The 21,311-nt window shown below is 51.3% G+C and overlaps 1 protein-coding gene across 4 annotated transcripts; it reads left to right on the forward strand.

Annotated features, from left to right (window-relative positions):
• The first annotated feature begins 1,535 nt into the window (after window positions 1-1,535).
• CHIT1 (chitinase 1) lies at window positions 1,536-20,474 on the forward strand. 4 transcript variants are annotated; one of them, XM_088017377.1, is made up of 11 exons: window positions 1,536-1,647; window positions 8,330-8,359; window positions 11,213-11,414; window positions 12,227-12,283; window positions 13,819-13,984; window positions 14,218-14,342; window positions 15,068-15,191; window positions 17,323-17,508; window positions 17,808-17,921; window positions 19,378-19,504; window positions 20,019-20,474. In XM_088017377.1, the coding sequence occupies exons 1-11, from the start codon at window positions 1,641-1,643 to the stop codon at window positions 20,261-20,263; spliced, it is 1,383 nt and encodes a 460-aa protein (XP_087873503.1). In that variant the 5' UTR covers window positions 1,536-1,640; the 3' UTR covers window positions 20,264-20,474. The 4 variants fall into 4 exon arrangements, with proteins under 4 accessions (XP_087873503.1, XP_027976051.1, XP_027976052.1 ...); XM_028120250.2 differs by lacking the exon at window positions 1,536-1,647 and adding an exon at window positions 7,218-7,320; XM_028120251.2 differs by lacking the exons at window positions 1,536-1,647; window positions 17,323-17,508 and adding an exon at window positions 7,218-7,320.
• Window positions 20,475-21,311: the final 837 nt, after the last annotated feature.

Here is a 21,311-nt window from a genome sequence, read left to right on the forward strand (position 1 = left end):
CTCTCAGTTCTGGTACCCACTGCATGCCAACTGCCTCAGGCTCAAACCTGTTATTGCTAAGAGAAGCAGCTTCCCCTGGGATGTGGTCCACCAGGATCCGAAAATAAGGTGACATTTGGATGGGCAATGCCACAGTCCACATGACCAGAGGGGACTCAGTATGTCCTTTGTCCCCAGAGGGTGCCCTGACTCCCAGACCTGAGTGTCAGCATGGCTGAAGGCCACATCAGCCAGCAGCCATGAACTTCACCCTTGTCCAGGACTCAGGCTCATCCAAAGGTGGCCAGATAGGAAAGGGAAGAGCTCAGGAGTTTCCACTCTACCCTGGATCCTCTTTTATCCAGCTTTGGGTACCCACACTTTGGGGAGAACGCCTTCTGCTAATACATTAAGAGGTTTTGATTTGTATATTTAGACCATATATGTATATTTGTATATTGAGGGGGAGGTTTGCATTTCTCACATCAAGTGGCTACTTCATGAGCACTTGACATTGAGTATTAAAGGAGCCTGGGAAATAACATTCAATAATTAGCTCACTCAACAGATATTTTCTTGAGGCCTCCTGTTCTATGTGCCAGCCCCTGGGGCTGTTGATGCATAGTAGTGGACAAACAGACACGGTCCCTTCTCTTGGAGCCTCTGGCCTAGTGAGATACACACACACGCATTAAATACACAAACTCACAAAATAAGTATATAATTGCAAATTAGGATAAGGTATTGGAAAGGAAAGAGCATGCTGCTTCAGGAGAGAGTATCAGGAATCAGGTAGTCAAGGCCTTTAGAAGAGGTGACAGTTGAGACAACACCTAGAGGACAAGAAGAGGGAAGAAAGGACATTCCAGGCAAAGGGAACAGGATGTGCCAAGGCCCTGAGGTGGGAGAGAGCTGGTCATGTTTGTGTTCATGAAGTAGCACCAGAGCACTTGGGGTATGGTGATCAGTGTGAGCCTGAAAGCTGGGGCCAGATCATGCAGCACCCTGGAGGCCATATTCTCTCTCTGTTTCTTTCTTTCTCTCTCTCTCTCTCTCTCTCTTCCTTTACCCTCCCTCCCTCCCTTCCTGCCTCCTTCTCTCCCTTCCTCCTTCCCTCCCTTCCTTCCTCTCTTTCTTTCTTTCTTTCGAGATAGAGAGAGCACAAGCAGGGGAGGGGGGAGAGGCAGAGAGAGAATCTTAAGCCAGCTCCTCACTGAGCACGGAGCCCAATGACGTGGGGCTGCATCTCACGACCCTGAGATCATGATCGCAACCGAAATCAAGAGTCGGAGGCTTAACCGACTGAGCCACCCGGGGGCCCCTCTTTCTTTTTTTTCAGTAGACAAGGATTAAGCACTTACTGTGTGCTGGGATATGTTCTAGGCAGTAGAGCTAAAGGAATAAACAGGACGAAGCCCCTCCTCTCACAAAGCCTGCGCTCCAGGGATAGGCAACAGACGGCACGTGTGCATAGATAGATAGATGCTCCATGGGTAGAATCAGCTTGTGGAAGCACTTGACAGAAAACAAATCTGCAGAACAGAACAAAGAGCGACTTGAGAGGCAGGCACCACTTTATATGGACGTTTAGGAGAAGACTGAATGGGGACAAGGAGCCGGCCATGTGAAGATCACAGGGGAGAACATTCCAGGCAGAGGCAATGACAGGTGCAAAGGCCTTAATGAAAGAGCAGTCTTGGAATTTTCAAGAGACACAGTTAAGGAGGTTGTATTTTATTCTGAGTTCAGTGGCAACCCCGGAGGGGTCTTAGCAGGAGGGTGACAGGATGGGGTTGCAGTTTCTCAAAGCCTGCCCTGGCGGCTGTGTGGAGAATGGAGGGCAGGGGACAAGAGCAGGAAGGAGGGGGGACAGTTACGAGGCTTCCAGTGGACAGGGCGAGAGCTGACGGGGCTTGGGGATGGCGGAGGAGATGGAACAGGAGGGAGGGCTCTTCGTAGCCCCCGGTCATGTGAGGGTGGGGGAGAAGGGGGGCTCAGGGGTACTTCCTGGGTGCCTGGAGGAACCGGCTGGGGGGTGGGGAAGACCTGGAATGTGGGAAGGAGCAGTTAACGGACTTATGTGAAGGCTCCTCGCATGCTCAGTGTGGGGAGGCACAGAGCGGCGTCGCGGGGAGAGGCCCGGGCCCGCCTGGCTGGGGGCGGTGCCACAGTCCAGACGGGATGCCGGCCGGCGGCAAGGGCAGGACAGCATGACGCCGCCCATTGTGATCGGGGGCTCATGCCAAGATCCGGTTGGTGCTCGGTCACTTACAAGCCCTTCCACACATTCGCTACTCGAGTCACTTCACCAGGAAGATAGGTAGTGTTGTGTCCATTCTGCAGATGAGGAAACAGAGGCTTGGAGACGTTGTAACTCGCCCCGGCTCAGACAACTAGGATGTGTGTGAACCAGAGCAGGCTCCAGAATTTCTGGAGAAGAGTCTGCTCTGGGGTGGGGCAGGCCGGGGGTTTATCTTGAAGTTTTATTGTGTATCAAGCACACTGGCCTTACCTGAATTTGTTTTTTTTGGGGGGGGAGGTGTGGCTGAGAGAGGGTGAGAGAAGCCAATGGGGATGGAAGAAAGGGTATAAAGCCCCCTGATGTCATCTCTTGGGAGATCCACTGAGGCACACCCAGGCCTTTCGGTCTTCAAGCAGAGTGTCTTCCTGCTCTGGGTAGAAGGAATGGCTCCCACATGGCAGGAGTTGGTGTGGACCAGCATGACTGGGGAAGAGGCAAGGCTTGACTCAGATGGATCCCTGTAAGATGTGAGGGCCCAGGAAGTCTGCCCCGGGAGGGAGAAGGCCGAGGAGCAGAGGCATGGCATGCTGTTGATTAGCGCTTGCTGAAGGTACCAGGGATCTTTCAGCTTAGACATGGGCCACCTGCACTGGAGGCCGAGACCTGCTTACTTGAGTTAGAAATTCACGGGTGGGTATTCTGGGTCACTCCCTGGGCTTCACCGGACATGCGCCTGTCTTCTGCTTCTCAGGCCTCGACCCCAGGCTGTAGCTTTCTATTCCTTGATATTTTGCAGTGTGGGTCAGGCCTATCAGGTGAGCCTCAGATATACCCTACCTAGTCTGAGACACAATTGCCGAAGAATTCCAGGTTGATAAAGGAGGGTGATTTATCCTCCAGGTTGATAAAGCAACGCAGCCCCTTCCTCCCCTGCTGGCATGTCCAGTGCCCTCCCCCGCAGAGCCCCTTAGCAGAGCTCACCCCCAGCCTGCTTTCCTCAATCAGTGCTTCTCAACTGATGGGATGCTGTCTCACTGTCCCTGCAGTATGATGGGCGGTTTTGTCTGAGACGACCCATCACTGAATATCTGGTATGCTTGCCCAAACCATCCTGCCTTTCTCTCTTTGCCTGCCACACTACTAGTTCTCAAAGCTCTGTTCAAGCACCACTCCCCCGGCCTCCCCTCGCCCTCTCTGGCTGGGTTCTGGCCACCCCCCTTTACTTCCAGGACACCCTTTCATCCTACCCCATCCTCACTACTATATATGGTGTGGGGGGCCCAACCTTGATTCTTTCTAGTTTGGTAGACAATTAAGTCATAGGCATTTATGAAACATCTTTTTCCTGCCCAGTTGAAACATTGCCTTTGTTGGACATATGTTTTCCATATATGCTCAGATCTACCCCTGTTTGTCTGCTCTGGCGCCTATTCCATGTTTTGATCCCAATGGATTTATAGTAAGTTTTGTATAGTATGTCCCTCATCATTACTATCTTTTTTTTTTTAACTTGAGGAGACTTAACATTTTTTTTTAAAGATTTTGTTTATTCATTTGAGAGAGAGAGAGAGTGCATAAGCGGGAAGGAGGGGCAGAGGGAGAGAGAGAAGCAGACTCCCCACTGAGCTGGGAGCCCGATGCAGAGCTCGATCCCAGGACCCCGGGGTCATGACCTGAGCCGAAGGCAGACGCTTTAACCGACGGAGCCACCTGGGCGCCCTACGGAGAACTGACACTTTTTTAATGATATAGTTTCCCTGTGCAGACACATGTTTGGATCTTGTTTATGTCCTGCAATAAGTTTTATGGATTTTACTATCAAATTTATTGTTATTAAATTTAGTCCTAAGTGTTTTATAGCTTTTGACACTTCTGTAGATCAGACGTTTGCCCCCGTTTCTATTTCTAATTGGTTTCTGCTAATATAGAGAAAAGCTATTAATTCACCTTAAATCCAGCAAATTCTGTTTTATTCCTGGTCTATTTTTTTGAGAGTCTAGAAAACAGAAGGGTTTTGTAGATATCCAAACATATCTACAACTATTGGCAGTTATATCATTCATATACTATATATATTTTCCCCTTTTCTTAGTATAATAGCCAAAAATTTTTTTTAAAGATTTATTTATTTTTATTTATTTGAGAGAGAGAGAGTGGGAACGGGAGGAAGGGCAGATGGAGAGGGAGAGAGAGAATCCAAAGCAGACTCCCCACTGAGTGTGGAGCCCCACATGCGGCTCGCTCCCACGACCCTGAGATCATGACCTGAGCCGAAATCAAGAGTCAGACACTCAACTGACTGAGTCACCCAGGTGCCCCTATAATAGGCAAAATTTTAAAACAATGCTGAGCAACTGTGGTCGTAGCCTTCAAGCTTTCTTTATTACTTATTTTAATGGAAATGCCTTTAGCATTTCAAAGTTTATGACATGTATTGTTGGTTTTTAGGAGATAGGGCACATAGTTGCATTTGCCAGTGTCCCCAACTGAAGGCAAGTCCTTCCCCCGCAGAGGTGCCATGGGAGCTGATGTGGAGGACATGTTGATCTTAGTGTCGAGAGGGCAAGAGTCAGAGCCCCTGACCCTCACCAGATTTTTCCCCGAGGAACTTAGAGGAGCTTGTTTCATATAATAGGTTCCTACTTATTTTCCTTTGAAGAAATGGTCTGGAACAAAAAAGAAAACAATAGAAGAAGAAGAAGAAGAAGAAGAAGAAGAAGAAGAAGAATCAGCTGCATTAACCAAGGTAGCAATGCTAATGGTGGGCTCCTGGGTATAGTGGAAACCCTACATGAGTTGGGCCAGACGGGTATTTGGAGCAACTCAGAATGCTGGGCCCTGCTCTTCAGGGTCCTCTTGGGGACAGGAAGCTGAGTCAGAAAAGCTCCAAGCTGACAGCTCAGTTGTGTTTGTGGGGGTGGCAAGAAAGTGAAGGAAGGCCACTGGCTTCTCTGGAGAAGCGATCTTCACTCATGCGTTCACCCTGCAGGAGTGGAAGTACTTGACAGAAAACAAATCAGCAGAACAGAACAAAGAGCGACTTGAGAGGCAGGCACCACTTCACCCTCCCCTTCTCGCTCACATCCCAGGAGCTGCAGATCTCAGGGGACCCTGAGCAGGCTCCTTTGAAGGATCCCTGAGGGAAGGGAACAGAAATGATCAAAAAAGAGGCCATGGCTGGGGCGCCTGGGTGGCTCAGTCGTTAAGCGTCTGCCTTCGGCTCAGGTTAGGATCCCAGAGTCCTGGGATCGAGCCCCACATCGGGCTCCCTGCTCCGCAGGAAGCCTGCTTCTCCCTCCCCCCACTCCCCCTGCTTGTGTTCCCCTCTCTCATTGTGTCTCTCTCTGTCAAATAAATAAATAAAAAATCTTGAAAAAAAAAAAAAAGGCCATGGCTGCCGCAGGGAAAGCGAGAACACAGGGCCTGCCCATCTGGGTACCAAGTTCCCACCCTCTTAGGGACCTCACAGAGGTTACCAGGACCCTGAGCTCTGACACACACAGGGCAGAACCAAGAGTAAGAGCTGCCAATGTGTAATGCCTTCCCAATAATCCTCTGAGGATTTCACTTCACAAATGAAGAAACTGGAGCTCAGAGAAGTTAAGGAACTGGCTCAAAGTTGTGCAGAGAGTAAATGGCAGAGCTGGGATTAAAATCTAGGCAACCTGACCCCAGAACCTGCTGCCACTGGACATTCCCACTCAGCCATCCAGGCCACTCATATTAAGGTCAAGGATCAAAGATCTGATCACCTAAGAGCTGCCAAGTTTCGCCTGGGACCCTGGAGTTCATGCACGCACCAGACATTGTCTGCAGACAGAATCAGTAACACGAACACAGTTAGGTCCTATGGCGGGTTGAACGGTACTCCTCCCCATGCCACCCGCCCCCGAAAAAGGACCTCAGAATGTGACCTTATTTGGCATAAGGGTCTTTGCAGATGTAATTAAGGCAAGAATGTCAAGAGGAGATCATCCTGGATTAAGGTGGGCCCCAAATCCAATGACAAGTGTCTTAGTAAGAGGTAACAGAAGACACACAGAGACACAGGGGAAAGGCCATGAGACAGAGGTCAAAGTGATGCCACCACCAGCCAAGGAATACCAGAAGCCATCAGAAGCTGGAAGGTGCAGGGAAAGATTCTTCCTTAGAAACTTCAGAGGACAGATGGCCCTGCCAACACCTTGGTTTCAGACATCCAGCCTCTGGAACTGAGAGAGAATGAATTTCTGTTGTTTTAAGCCTCCCAGATTTGTGGGAATATGTTACAACAGCCATAGGAAATTAATATATATATAATTTATAGGAAACAAGGCATTCAAGGGGCACTCGGCTGGCTCAGTCAGTGGAGCATGTGACTCTTGATCTCGGGGTTCTGTGTTCAAGCCCACGTTGGGCATAGAGCTTATTTAAAAAAAAAAAAGAGACAAAGAAAACCAAGGCATTTAAAACTACTAACAAGCTCATAGTTGTCATTTGCCATTAGGTATTTTTCTCAATCAATGACTATAAAATATATTAGTATCATGTAGAGGGTAATAAAATAGAACTTTCATGAAATACATATTATATTTGCAACCCTATCATCTTACAGAGAGGGCAAGTGAATTCCAGAGGGGGCAGTGGAGAAGCAAGCAAGCAGGCTGGTCAGGAGCCCAGTTCCCCTGACTTGTGAGTCATTCCTTTTCCTCCCAAGCCCATTAAGTTATAGGTCACTCACAGTCTTCACCAACTCCCACCAAGGAAATGAGAACCGTGCTTGTCCAGCAGGAGGCTTAGAAACATTTCCTGCTTCCCTCTCTCTGCCTCCCAGTTTTGGTCATGCCAAGGGCCCAGTTTACACTCTGTGATTGTTCCAGAAAACCAAGAATTGCTAAAGGCCATTGTGTTAGGTTTGCCCAATCCATGCTATGTGACACCCTAGCTTCACGCCACACCCCAGACCCTCTCTTTCCCCACCGCCACCGCCTGATTTCAACACTTCAGGCTATGGTGGATCAGGGCAGCCTGACAAAAGGAGAGCAGGTCTAGAGAGCTGGTGGCACAGGCTGGAGTCTGGTGCCGAGCCAGCACCATGGCACGGTCCATGGCCTGGGCAGGTGAGTGGGCACTGTCTGGGAGAGTGGGCTGGGCCCAGGGAGCTGTGAGGAGGTGAGGATGTGGTTATTAGGTGGCTTCTTGGTGCTGTCTGCAAGGAAGCGGGAGAACTTCAGAGGGTCATTCCGTTCCTGTGGGGTCCCCCTGGACTCTTTTAATCCAAGAGACTTAGTGCTGCAAGGAGAGGCTTTTCTCAACAGGCTGAAATGGACTTTTCCTCCTGTTCTGCAAGCCCAGAGTCAGCAAACACCACTGCAGTAGGTGGTTTTATCTTTCCCATGTTCTTAGTCTTCTGCTTTTGGCCTTTTCCAAGGGATGCCCACTGCCAAAGAATTCTTCCCTAATTCCGTGCTGGTTGTCCTGCAAGAAAGAGGGCAGCCTGGAGGCCATGACTTTGGGTGTCCTTAAAAAGTGTTCACACAGGTTCCATTAGGTTAACAGGAAAATCCAAGGTCACCAAAAAGGTGAAATAAATCTTTCTAAAGGAGTCCTGCTGGGCCCTAGGTCTCCAAGGATGCTGGTAACTCAACCAAGCTCTTAATGAGGTGCAGTGGGAAAGCAGCAGGAAGTAGGGAGCTAGTGGGGGTGAACAGAGGTGCAGAGGGCTCACCGAGAGATGGCATCTCTGACCTAGGCCTTCCACACTGGCTCTCACCAGCCCCAGGACAGTTTTTCTGCTTGTTCCAAAAGAAACATTCTCTCCTCACGGGTTTTCCTAGAATCTTCCTAAATATTGATGTTCTAGGGAGGGGCAGCCTCTGTTCTCAGAAACCCATCAGCTCTGGGACTAGTTCAGGCCAGGGAGGGTCCCTGATGTCTGGCCGGGGTGAAAGGATGGACACGGTGCCCTCCTGGGTCCCTTTTGGACAGAAGAAGTTTGATTTGGAGGAAACCACCCTGGGCTTACCCCTCTCTGACCATCTCTACCTCCTGGGCTTCAAGAGGCAGATAGGGTCCGGGGAAAATACGAATGACCTCTTAACCTCTGCCTTCTCTCTTGTGCTGCTTTAGGTTTGATAGTTCTGCTGACAATCCAGTGGGGTAAGTGGAGCCTTTCTTTTTTGTTTTGTTGTTTTGTTTTGTGTTTGTTTGTTTGTTTGTTTGTTTGTTTGAAGTAGCCTCCACACCCAGTGTGGAGCCCAACGCGGGGCTTGAACTCATGACCCTGAGATCAAGACCTGAGCTGAGATCAAGAGTTGGATGCTCTCTTTTTTTGGAGGCAGGGAGGGTAAGTGGTACCTTCTTGAGGCCAGCCCTGGATCCCCTCAGCCCCTTCCCTGGGCTCTGCTGCCTTCCCCACTCACTTCCCAACCCTGACCCCGACCCCCACCCCCCACATCAAGAGCTCTTGCCAGATTTCCGTGGGGCTTCTCCTCCAAAGCTCAGGCCCCTGCAAGTGTCCTTGTGCCGCAAACAGCCCTGCCGTTCCTTCAGGGAAAGTTCTTGCTGCCTTACCTACTAGCCCAACTGCATGTCCATGGGGCCAGCTTCACTGTCAAGCTCTCTCAGGTCTTTCCTGAGGTCACTTGCTCCAACCTCTGTGCTCTCACAGAGCTGAACACATTTCCCAGTATGTATGTCAGTGTTGCTAATTATTGGCATAGATGTCTCCCCGACCAGGCAGTGAGCTCCTGGAGGGAAGGAGCTCAAGTCTTACCCAGCTCCACATCCCAGCCCCTTAGCTCCACCTAGACAACATACTCCCGTTTCTGCTGGACTGATGGCATGTAGGGCTTGGGGGAGCCAAGAAGGGCTACTTCCCGTGTCAGACAGGAGAGAGATCTCTGGGGGATGCTCAGCAACTTGGATTCTGGGGTTCCCTTCCCACCCCACCCCACTCCCTGTGTGTCCATGGCCCCAGGAATGCTGGCTCCTCAGACCCTCATCTTGAGGCGGGGCTGTGATGTTAGACAAATAGTTCTCCTCTTGGTCTCCCAGGAGGCAACAGCCTGAGGCCACAGAAATAACAAACATGGGGAAGAAAGGTTGAAGATTTCCCCAAAAGCTTAAGTCCAAGCTACTTCTGGGTTTATGGTATGGTATATATATTGGTATATATATGGTATATATATTAACAGAGCCTTGTGTGAATCAAGGGTTAATATATGTAAAGGACTTAGAACAGAGCTTGCTGTCTGCTAGCAACGTTCTGAGGATTTATTTATTTATTTATTTATTTTTTAAAGATTTTATTTATTTATTTGACAGAGAGAGACACAGCGAGAGAGGGAACACAAGCAGGGGGAGTGGGAGAGGGAGAAGCAGGCTTCCCGCCGAGCAGGGAGCCCGATGCGGGGCTCGATCCCAGGACCCTGGGATCATGACCTGAGCCAAAGGCAGACGCTTAAAGACTGAGCCACCCAGCGCCCCCGTTCTGAGTATTTAATATCTTAACTCTTTATCCATACAACAGTACTTTGAGGTAGAAATGATGATTGTTCTCATGATATGGAGCGAAAAACTGAGTAACCTGGCTGAAAAGCAGCAGAGTTGGGATTTCAACCCAGGCATTAAAATTCCAGAGACCCTGCTCTTAACCACCACATTTTATTGCCTCTCTAGTACAAAAATCCATGGACAATATTTGATATAACAGGGTATGGTGTAAGAAGAGCCTCCAGGCTTCCTCCTAGATGGTAGGTCCTAGGATGTATTGTTCCCCGGGTTAACCCTTTGCTTTGGGGAGTTCGCCAATCCTCCTCCTCCTATATCACTGCAGGCTACATTCCCAGCCCCCACTGGCAAGTTCTACTCCTGAGTGGCCTCTGGCTAGAGCCAGGGATGACCCAAGGACTCCAGCTTCTCCCAGTGGAGTCTCAGACAGCCCCTCATGCTCTGGGTTTCCACACAGCCTCCTGTAGACACTTTGCACCCCCTTCCCTCTCCCCTGACCTCTTACTGGCCACATGGAAGGCAGAGGCGATTGCAGAGAGACCCTGTCGGGGCTAAAGGAAGTCCTCAGGTCTAGACACTGGCCATAGATGTACTCCAGTACAAACCCACGATTCTGGCAAGTCCCTGGCATAAAATGTTGGCTCGTGCAGACCACACCCTCATAGACCGCAAGTTCTGGAAGAAACCTCAGCGACCAACCCGTCATTTTCAGCTGGGGACCCTGGGCCAGAGCTGAAGAAGTAATCGGCCCAAAGTGCATTTCTGACAGATGCAGGAATAAAAGTCAGCCTTCTTGCTGTCTGGTTATCTGGTCAACCTAGCATAGCGCTGACCTCTGTGGAGGCCGTCACTGCTAGATCAAACTTCTAGGAACAGACGCCCCAGCCCCCCAAAATTCCCAAACTTTCTGGGGATTCCAGAAACAAGCTGCCTTTTCCTAGATAAAACAAACTCTTCATTAGAACCTTATCAGCGATATTAACATAGATTTTCTGCAAGAAATAAAACTTTATTTTATTTATTTATTTAATTTTATTTTTTAAAAATTTTATTTATTTATTTGACAGAGAGAGAGACAGCAAGAGAGGGAACACAAGCAGGGGGAGTGGGAGAGGGAGAAGCAGGCTTCCTGCGGAGCAGGGAGCCCGATGAGGGGCTCCATCCCAGGACCCTGGGATCATGACCTGAGCCGAAGACAGACACTTAACAACTGAGCCACCCAGGCGCCCCGAAATAAAGCTTTTTTAAAGCAAGACTTAAAACATAAACGCAGGCATGTAACTGAGGTCTCTTCTCTGCTACTTCACATATTTGCAATTTAATGAATCTTCTGAAGTATTCCAAACTGCATTTTGAAAGTTCTGCCGACCTGCCTTCAGCAGGTCAAGAGTCATAGTTAACACTCTCTGGCATTACGTAGGTTCTGCTCCTGGGCAGAGGATGACAGTCCTCAGCAGACCCTTATGACTGCCATTTCTTATCTTTGTCCCCAATGGCCAGGCTCTGCCGCAAAGCTGGTCTGCTACTTCACCAACTGGGCCCAGTATAGACAGGGGGTCACTTGCTTCTTGCCCAAGGATGTGGACCCGAACCTGTGCACCCACCTCGTCTATGCCTTTGCGGGCATGAACAACCACCAGCTCAGCTCTATAGAGTGGGGCGATGAGGCCTTATACCAGGAGTTCAATGGCCTGAAGAAGATGTGAGCTGCTCTGGAGGGGGATGGGAGGTAGAGAAGGCAGGTACCTCTTCTCAGAGTCAGAAATCTTCCCCAGGGCTGCAATTCAGCTACAGACCTGCTATGTGGCTTTGGGCAAGTTGCATCACCTCTCTGGGCTTTCCTGTGCTTATATGGAAGAGGTAGGGGTAGAGAGGGACTCCTTTTTTTTTTTTTTTAATATTTTATTTATTTATTTATTTATTTGAGAGAGAGAATGAGATAGAGAGAGCATGAGGAGGGGAGGGTCAGAGGGAGAAGCAGACTCCCGGCTGAGCAGGGAGCCCGATGCGGGACTCGATCCCGCCGCTCCAGGATCATGACCTGAGCCGAAGGCAGTCGCCCAACCAACTGAGCCACCCAGGCACCCGAGAGGGACTCCTTAAGGGCCATTCTAGTTTAGGTCTAAGTGGGGTCTGGGTTGGGAAACTGTTTCCCTCTGCTGGGTATGCATGCCCTTCTTCCTCTTAAAGTTTATCCATCCTTTAGCTCAAGTGTTATCGCCACCTTGACAAAGCCTCTCTATGGATCCGCCCTTATCTCTGCTTCCTGAGTTCTTTGTCTGTATATCTCCCTAGCCAGATGGGAGGCCCTTGAAGGCAGGAACATGCCTTTTCTTTCCCAATCTAGAGCTCCCCCATCCAGGCTCTATGCATAGGGACTTACACAACCCCCACCCCATCAGCCGCCCATCAGGGCACCCACCACCCCTTGCTTTCCCCATCAGTGAGGTGAGCCCCGGGAGCTGGCTAGGCATTAAATTCTGTCAATTCCGGCATTTGTGTCGTCTTTCCTAGGAATCCCAAGCTGAAGACGCTGCTTGCCATTGGGGGCTGGAACTTCGGCACCCGGAAGTGAGTTGGCCGTGGGCACCTGTACGGCAGAGCCAGTGGGTGGAGACCCGACTTACTGGCAAGGGAGAGCCCTGGTCAGGGAATCAGGCCAGGCTGAAGTGTAGTCAGGGTGAGGGAGTCGGGAGGGGAGGCTGGACTCTGGGGGCTGACCTTCCTCTTGGGCTCTTGGTACTTCATTCGGAGGGCTGTGGAGGGGGCTTAGCTCCAGACTGTTACACATCCAGTCTTGCCAGGAGTGCAGGAGAGATTCTGGCCTCTTTCCAGGTCTCAGTCTCTTCCTCCAAGAAATGGGTAGAGGGAGAGTCCCAGCTAATCCCAGACAACATGTAGTGTCTATATTTCCGGAGCTCTGAAACAGGATATCTTATCTGAGAATTTTTGTTCCACCTCTGAGAGTGAGCTTGGCTGCCCAAAATATTGGCATTTCTAGGACATTTTTGAGGAATTATGGAGATAATGGAATGAGATATTTGAACCTAGACTTTTCCTAGAAAGTCCAGAATATAAGGTTCCCAAAGTTCTAAACCACTCTTTCTAAAACATTTTGGTTTTTTTTCCCCAAGATTTTATTTCTTTATTTGACGGAGAGAGAGCACAAGCAGGGGGAGCAGCAGGCAGAGGGAGAAGCAGGCTCCCCGCAGAGCAGGGAGCCCGACGCGGGGCTCGATCCCAGGACCCTGGGATCATGACCTGAGCCAAAGGCAGACGCCTAACCGACTGAGCCACCCAGGCGTCCCATTTCTAAAATTTTTTGGATCATGAGCCCTTTTGAAAACCTGATGAAATTTATGACCCACCTTCCCCAAATACTGTTTATACGCAGATTTTTTCCTGGAATTCAGGGGTTTCTCGTCTGGGGATCCCAGCACGTGGACCCACTTAAGAACTGCTGCTATTAATCAAATTAATGAGTCAATAGAAAACCAATTAAAATAGGATCAGAAACCTTGAGACACTTCTTGGAGGGATCCTGGGCATCAGGATGATGTGGGGAGGAGTTTCTTCGGGCAGCTCAGGATTTCAAGGAGCTCTGGACTAGTAATAGCACAAGCATTTTACGAATGTGAGTTTGAAGAAAATGACCGTGTTAACCCACCGGGGAGTGAGGGCCGCAGGCTCTCGGGTTACCCAGATCCTCACTAACCTTGCTGTACTTCTCTCTGTTCGTTTTAGAAACTGATCGCTCTTCTTTTCTAAACCTCCACGCTGGGGTGACAGCCAGCTCTGACTCAGGGTAGGACAGTTCTCTGAGCAGGGACATGGCAGTAGGCTGGTGGAGGGCATTCGAGGAGGCAGAGCTCCAGGCAAGGCAATGTGCCCTGGGGACAGGACACACTTCTGGGTTGTGTCTTTCCGAGGCCAGGCTGGTCACTCCACGGCAAATATCTCAGCAGCCTCTGAAGCAGCCCTCCCAGCATCCTCCCGGCCCAAATGGCCGGCCACCTATATCCTGAGGAGTTTCTCGCTCGTGTCTGAGGGAGAGAGTGGCCCCCTGTCAGCAAGGCAGGCCCACACTGTCCTTCATCACCCCACAGGTTCACAGATATGGTGGCGACAGCCAACAACCGTCAGACCTTTGTCAACTCAGCCATTAAGTTTCTGCGCAATTATGGTTTTGATGGGCTTGACCTTGACTGGGAGTACCCAGGAAGCCGGGGGAGCCCTCCTTCAGACAAGCAGCGCTTCACAGCCCTGGTGCAGGTATGACTGGGCGGGGGAGAGAGTCACCCCACTGGCCAGGGGGGGCCCGGACCGGTGGCCTCACAGGACATGTGGGTGCTGCTATGTCCCCGGGGTCCACTGCTTCATGTGTTAGCATAGCACAGTCCAGCCCTGTGGTCGGTTTTCAGACTCCTGAGAGTGAGCATCTGCTTGGAGCCCCCAAGGGCCTGTCTGGTCCCTGTTTCTGTGCTCACTCTGAGTTGCCCCTGCAGGACCTGGCCAACGCCTTCCAGCAGGAAGCCCAGACTTCGGGGAAGGAACGCCTCCTTCTGAGTGTAGCCGCACCGGCCAGGAGAAAGGACATAGATGCTGGATATGAGGTGGACAAAATCGCTCAGTGAGTCTCAGGCGGATGATAGGGAAGCCGTGTTCTCCGAGGTGGGAGATGCCACAGCAGGCTGAGCTGCCCCGGGAGTAGAGCAGGAGCTCACCTGCGAGGTATCGTTTTGGGAAAGGCCGACCATCCAGCAGCAGACCCAGGCAGCATCTGCTCACTGTGTCAGCTACTCCAATGTTCCAGATCCTCTCTTTTGGAATCCTTGCTCTTTTCCTTGGGAACTCAGTCTTAACATCAAGCACCCTGGGAGGGCAAGAGTGAAGGCCAGAGGATGAGTCATCTGGATTCTGGCACCCCAAAGTGTTGAGGGTGCACCTGCGTGCTTGTTAGAGAGGCAGGATCTCAGGCCCTACCACAGGCCTCCTAAATGAGAGCCTGTATTTGAATGAGGTTCCCAGGTGATTCATGTGCACACGAAAGTTTGAGCAACACTGAGCTAGAGTTGCCTCCAAAATGGTAAGGGCACGAGGTGTCCTGAGGTTGCTGTGGGAAGGATGCCAAAGACGGGAGCCGCCAACCCCACAGTCGGAATGACAATGACCTCAATATTGGGGACTTGGAGGGGAACTAGGGAGTGCTGTTTGATCACCTCTTACAGACCAGGGGTGAGCCTGCACCCCTGTCTCTTACCATGAGGTCCTGTTCTCGGCCCCACAGTGAGGGCAGGAAGGAGCAAGAAGGGGCTGCTCACTAGTCCCTCACCCCTCTCTCCACCCCTCCTGCAGGAGCCTGGACTTCATAAGCCTCATGGCATACGACTTCCATGGCTCTTATGAGAAGACCACAGGACATAACAGCCCCCTCTACAAGAGGCAGGGGGAGAGCAGGGCAGCAGCCAAATTGAACGTGGTGAGTGGCTGCAGGGGCGAGGCAGGACTCCCCATCCACAAGCCCTGTCAGGTGGCCATTTTTTTTTTAAGATGTTATTTATTTATTTGAGAGAGAGCAAGAGCCGGGGGTGGGGGTGGGGGCAGAGGGAGAGGGAGAAGCAGACTCCCCACTGAGCTGGGAGCCTGATCCCAGGCCCCTGGGATCATGACCTGAGCCGAAGGCAGACACTTAACCAACTGAGCCACCCAGGCGCCCCCAGGTGGCCTCTTTTGAGCCTTGAGGCCCTACTGGAAGGGAAAAGCAGCGTAACAAAGCAGGACAGAGTAGCCAGGACTTTTTGTTTCTTTGCTTGTTTCTTTTCTTCTCCTATGCCAGTTCTGAGGGGAAACCTTACTTCTGTGTAGCATCCTGGTTGATATTAGACACAACAAACCAATTTAACAACATCAAACAAAGCAGTGACTCATTAGGAGGCTGCCTTTGAGCTTGAATGTCCAGCGAAAATAGCTTCTTGCTTCCTCCCTACCCCCCACCCCATTTCCTTCAAGACAATGGGTAAACTTTCCCTCCTGGTCACTCCGATTGACCTTCTGAAGGTGCTTTCGGAGGTGGAAACTTTCCTAAGCTGATAACACATCAGGAAATGTCCCTCGGGGCAGCGCCCCTCCACCCCAGTCCCAGCCCCTGCGAAGGGCTGGTGTGGTTTCAGGCTGAGGTGAGTGGAGGTTTCCTGCCTGGCTCACCCGGGTGGAGCCGCCCAGAGGGTTTTTATAAGCCTACTCTGCATTTTAAAAATTAAGAACAGTCTTATTATTTCTTTTTAAAAAGTAAACAACAACAAAAAACCTTAAATAAAAATGCTTTTTAATTTTGAGGAGCCTGAATCTTAAGTGTATCAGCTTGGGTAGAACATCTTAGACTTCTGGGGCTCTTTCACAAATAAGGGACACATCTTTGAGCACTTGAGTCAGGCATCCGTAGTTCACACTGAGCCCAGCCCCTGCACCCCCATCTGGAAAACTGTGGGTCCCGGGGAAGCCAGCCCAGCCCAGCCAGGAAATACCCAGAGACGTTCAGCTGAGAGGCGAGGGCCCTAAAGCCCACCAGCAGCACTGTGTTCTCCAGGTTGTGTGCCCTGGATCCACATGGGGAAGGGAGGCCTTTCTCCTCTTACAAAGAGGCCTTCTACTCTCTGCACTGTGTGCCCAGGACTGCTTCTGGCCAGAAGGTGACTTGTCCAAACTTGCACAAAGTGCTATAGACCTCAGCAGGGGGCCCTGCCCTCTGCCTTCGGAAAGGTCCAGTCTGATCAGAGATAACTCACGTAGACCAGCAAAAAGAAATAAATATGGATATATTAGGTGAAAAGTGTTCCTTACTTAAGTGCTAAGAGAGTATGGAGTAACAGGAGGACTTAGATTTGAACAGAAAGCTTCCTGGGGGAACCCCGTAATCCTGGCTTGAGGGAGGAGTTGTCATTATTTATTTATTCCACATCCTTAGATTGGGTACGTCCGCATGTCACAGGCTGGGGATGTCACGTCAAGTCATACATGAGGGGGAAGGCCCTGGTCAGGTACACATGAGGACACCATGTACTCATTTATTCTTTCTGTCTGAGCATCTAAGTGTTGAGCATTGTTCTAGGCATGAGGAACACAGAGATAAATGAAGCAGACCGCAAAGAGCACAAGCATGATCACAGCAATTCGTTACCGCGTTTTGCTGGACCTTATACCTGCATCATAGTTTGTAATTCTTGCAATTTTAGTTGTTTCTATGTAACTGACAGGAAGCCCAAGGCTCAGCAAGGTTAAGTAGTAAGTTGCTGAGACAGGCAGCGATCTCGGCTGCTTTGCTCCCTGATGTATCCCAAGCATCTAGCCAGGCGCACAATGGGCCGTGAATAAATATTGCCTCCGTGAATGGTTGTCTGACTCCAAAGCTCACGCTCTTGTCTAGATTGCCATGCAGCTTCTCTTTCTCTGGGGTCAAGAATCTAAGACAGGACCTAAAGAAGACAGGCCAGGGTTGGAACACTAGTAAGGCTGGAACACTGTGAAGCTTCTCTGAGGCCCCCAGCTTTGGAAGACCAGAACCAGGCCAGAGGCAAGGTGAATTAACCCTGCCCCTCCTTGCCCCTCACCAGGACTCTGCTGTGCAGCTGTGGCTGCAGAGGGGGACCCCTGCCAACAAACTGATCCTTGGCATGCCCACCTATGGACGATCCTTCACCCTGGCCTCCCCATCAGACACTGGAGTAGGGGCCCCAGCCACGGGGCCTGGAACCCCTGGCCCCTTTACCAAACAGGGAGGGCTGCTGGCTTACTACGAGGTAGGAGAACCCACAGCCACCCCTAATATGGGGTGGGGTGGGGGCTGCTGCTTCTCCCATAGTTTCTGAATGAGGATGTCAGGCATAGCGAATTCTGGCTTGGTGAATCCTATCCATATCTGTCATCTTGGATTATCGTTAAGCCCCAGTGCCTCATTGAATCCAGGGTCCTAGGTCACTCAATCTAGAACCTCCCGGGTCCTGCAGACTCCTTCAGGCAGGAGTTTTCCACTCTCTAGTCTCCTCTTGGCAAGGGGGCACAGGTGCCTCCTCCCCAGCTCTGCCCTCTGCTTCTACAGGTCTGCTCCTGGAAGGGGGCCATTGAGCACAGAATCAAGGACCAGAAGGTACCCTATGCCTTCCAAGGCAACCAGTGGGTAGGTTTCGATGATGTGGAGAGCTTCAAAACCAAGGTGAGGCCCAGCCCTGCTGGGAGGGGGGGGTGGTCCTGGGTGGGCCCGAGCCTGTCAATAACACTGAATGATAACATTCAGAACCTCTTCAGAGAGGAGTCTCCTTTAAAATATCTCAACATGTCACAGATCTTCTGGTGATAGTATTTTGTATTTTTACCACCTAAGAAAAGACATGATCACAAAAAGTTGCTCTACACTGAGTACCACTCTTGGAAGAATTTGCATTTTATTTCATACTTGTATTTGTTTTTAACAAAATGCAGATTCTACAGACATATGAAGAGGAGAAATACAGTGAGGTGTATCCTTTTATTCAGCTCATTGACAATATTTGGTGCATGTTCAAATTATAGACCTTTTGATTTACTTATATGACCATCCCCCCATCAACTCTTGCCCAATGTTGGTGGTTCAAAACAAGTGCATTTATGTATTTCTTTTTCTTTTACAGTTTTTAATTCAAATTCAATTAATTAACATATAATGTGTTATTGGTTTCAGAGGCACAGGTCTGTGATTCATCAGTCTTATATAATACCCAGTGCTCATTACATCGCATACCCTCCCCAATGTCTATCACCCAGTTACCCCATCTCTCCACCCCCTCCCCTGCATTTATGTATTTCCATGCCTCTGTCCCCCATGAGACTGTGACCTCCTGCAGAGGCACCCGCACCTGTTCATCTGGACAAGTCACATCCCTTATGATGCAGGGCAGACAATGGCAGGTCTTCCTAGAGGGGTAGATCAAGGGCTCTGGGAGAATTGAGCAGGGAGAGTGATCCTGGCTGGAGGAGACAGATGGGAGAAGGGGTCATGGTGGAAAGGTCTTTGAGAAAGTCTGAAAGCAGAGAAGGTGGGCAGGCCCCAGACCGGCCCTACCTTCCAACACCCTGCCTCATGCCAGGGCCCCCTGGCAGGCTTAGGGGACAGGGAAGCCCCCTTAAGGGAACACACAACCCTTTCCTGGGGACGACCTGGGGATCTAGTGTTGGAGAGAAGGCCCTCGAGGGAGGACAAAGACCTAAAGACAGGAAAGTGTTCAGATCTCTGGGGAAGTTTCGTCATCCCTTTGGTAACTGGATTAATCACAACCAGCAGGCAGTGCCCGCAAACACAGCAGCTCAGCCCAGAAAAGACAGAGATGTTAAAGCTTCCAACCTAAGGAAGTTCACACGCATCCACTCCTCACACCTCCACCCTCATGCCCACCCCAGGCCATGCTCCTGTTGAGGCAGGAGGATTCTAGAATGACTTATGCCCGGTAGGGATCAGGACTCGGTTACCTGGGCTTCTAGCCCAAGGCTGTGTCCAGAAGCCTAGACCACTCATGGCCTGGGGGTGCTGGAAACAAGAGCCCTGTCTCTGATGAAGAAGCCAGAGGACGGGCTCTGGGGCGGGCCTGGCCGGGCTGCCCCAGACTCCTCCACCTGCGGTCTCACTCCCCTCACAGGCCAGCTACCTGAAGCAGAAGGGCCTGGGCGGGGCCATGGTCTGGGCACTGGACATGGACGACTTCGCCGGCTTCTTCTGTAACCAGGGCCTCTACCCCCTCATCAAAGCACTGCAGCTGGAGCTGAGTGAGTAAGGGGTGCGGGACCAGAGGCAGAATTCGGGGCTAGGGTACCAACACCACCCCCCTGAGCTGCAGGTCCTGGCTCCTTCTGAGGAAATAACCTTGTCCCAATACTGCGATTTCCCAAATATCATGCACCCCCGAGGGCTAAGGAAACTGTTGAAACCATTCTCTTTCCAGGCTATTCTTCCCCTTTCTAACTGTGGCAATGCCCATCGGGGGTGTCGGTAACCGGGGCTTCTCTCTGGGGGCCCTTAGCCTGGGAACCACAGCTTGCTCCTCTCTTCAAAGGGAAAGCTTGCGCTCCGCCCGCAGTGCGAGACCCCCGGGGGCCCTCGCCAGTGCATGGGTGGTCTGCGCAGAGGGTGGGTGGCCATCGACTGCCTCTTATACGTGTGGCCCCCGTATGGCCCATTGAGCTGTGCCGCAGCCGTGGGCATAGTGTTGTCGGACTGTTCTCTGCCTGTGGGTGGGGATCCCTTGGGGGAGACTTGGCTGAATCTTCCCTCTTTCCCCAGGTCTTCCCTATATGCCTTTAGGCACCCCAGAACCGGAAGTCCCCACACCACCCCGTCCTTCTGAACCTGAGCATGGCCCCAGCCTTGAACAGGGCACCTTCTGCCAAGGCAAAGCCGACGGGCTCTACCCTAACCCTCGGGACCAGAGCAGCTACTACAGCTGTGTAGCGGGGAGGCTGTTCCAGCAGAGCTGCCCTCAGAGCCTGGTGTTCAGCTCCTCCTGCAAATGCTGCACGTGGAGCTGAGCGCCCGAGGCCCCTGGAGCCCCAGCCACCAGGCCCCTGGGGTCACTCCACGGCCTGCCTCCCCAGCTCTCCCCAGGGGCTGCAATCCCGTGGACCTCTCTGGTCTTTCCGTATCCAAGCGTTCTGCTCTCAGCCATGTTTCCTTTTGTTCTGGCCCTCCTGGGATGCCTCTTTTACTTGCAAAATAAATCTGTGGTTTGCACCCCACTAACCCTGGGTGTGGTGACTTACAGCGCCTCTCTAAGCACACTGTTAGTTCAAAACTGGGGAGGTGGGGAAGCCAAGAGGAGAGGGTAGCATAAGGCATGCAGAGGTGAGAAGGTGGCCCATTCCGGGCGTGACAGGCCTTGCGTCACGTCTCACCACCTTCCAACCAGCAGCTTTTAGGGCCCAGGTGACCTCACCGGAGAGCTTTTCCCCACTCACCTCCCCTCAGGTGTCATTCCCAAGATTCACACTAGATGGCAGCAGAGAAGAGCTTTTTCTTGGCTCAGCAAGAAAACGGGAATCCAGACCCCAGGTAGGTAGGAGTTGAGGGCTCACTTTGAGATAAATCCTGTTTCAGGCCCCTCCCCTGCCTTATGTCACCTACTGCTCCTATTTGGCAGATGAGGCAGGGACGATATTATCCTTTTTACAGGAATTTAAACCAAAGACTGATTCTCACCCAGTTCTGGGTGAGAACTGAGGCCTACCGAGGTCAGGATGGGCCAGGAGAGCACACACGTGCAGCCCCTTGGATAACTGAGCTATCCCAACGGTCCTTGCGGCTTTGGGTCGAAGCTTGATCATTCTGGTTGAAGAAAATCTGCACGTCACCTGATGGCCCATCTGGCCTTGCACTCACCCGAGCTGGGTTTTGCGGGGGGACTCAGGCAGGCAGCTGGAGTTGGGGCTGGGTGGGAGAGACGACTTGGCCTAACCCTCTACCTGAGTACAGCCAGTATCAGATCCCTAGAAAAATGACTTTCGCACTTCTCCGCCCCGCCCCTCCTCAGGCCTATGCCCCGCCCATCCTCAGGCCTTCCCAAGTCTGTTCTTCTTCAGC

The sequence above is a fragment of the Eumetopias jubatus genome, unplaced genomic scaffold (assembly GCF_037043125.1).
Source record: "Eumetopias jubatus isolate StellerSeaLion01/CBP00866 unplaced genomic scaffold, mEumJub1_p1.0 scaffold_12, whole genome shotgun sequence".
Classification (NCBI taxonomy): Eukaryota; Metazoa; Chordata; class Mammalia; order Carnivora; family Otariidae; genus Eumetopias; species Eumetopias jubatus.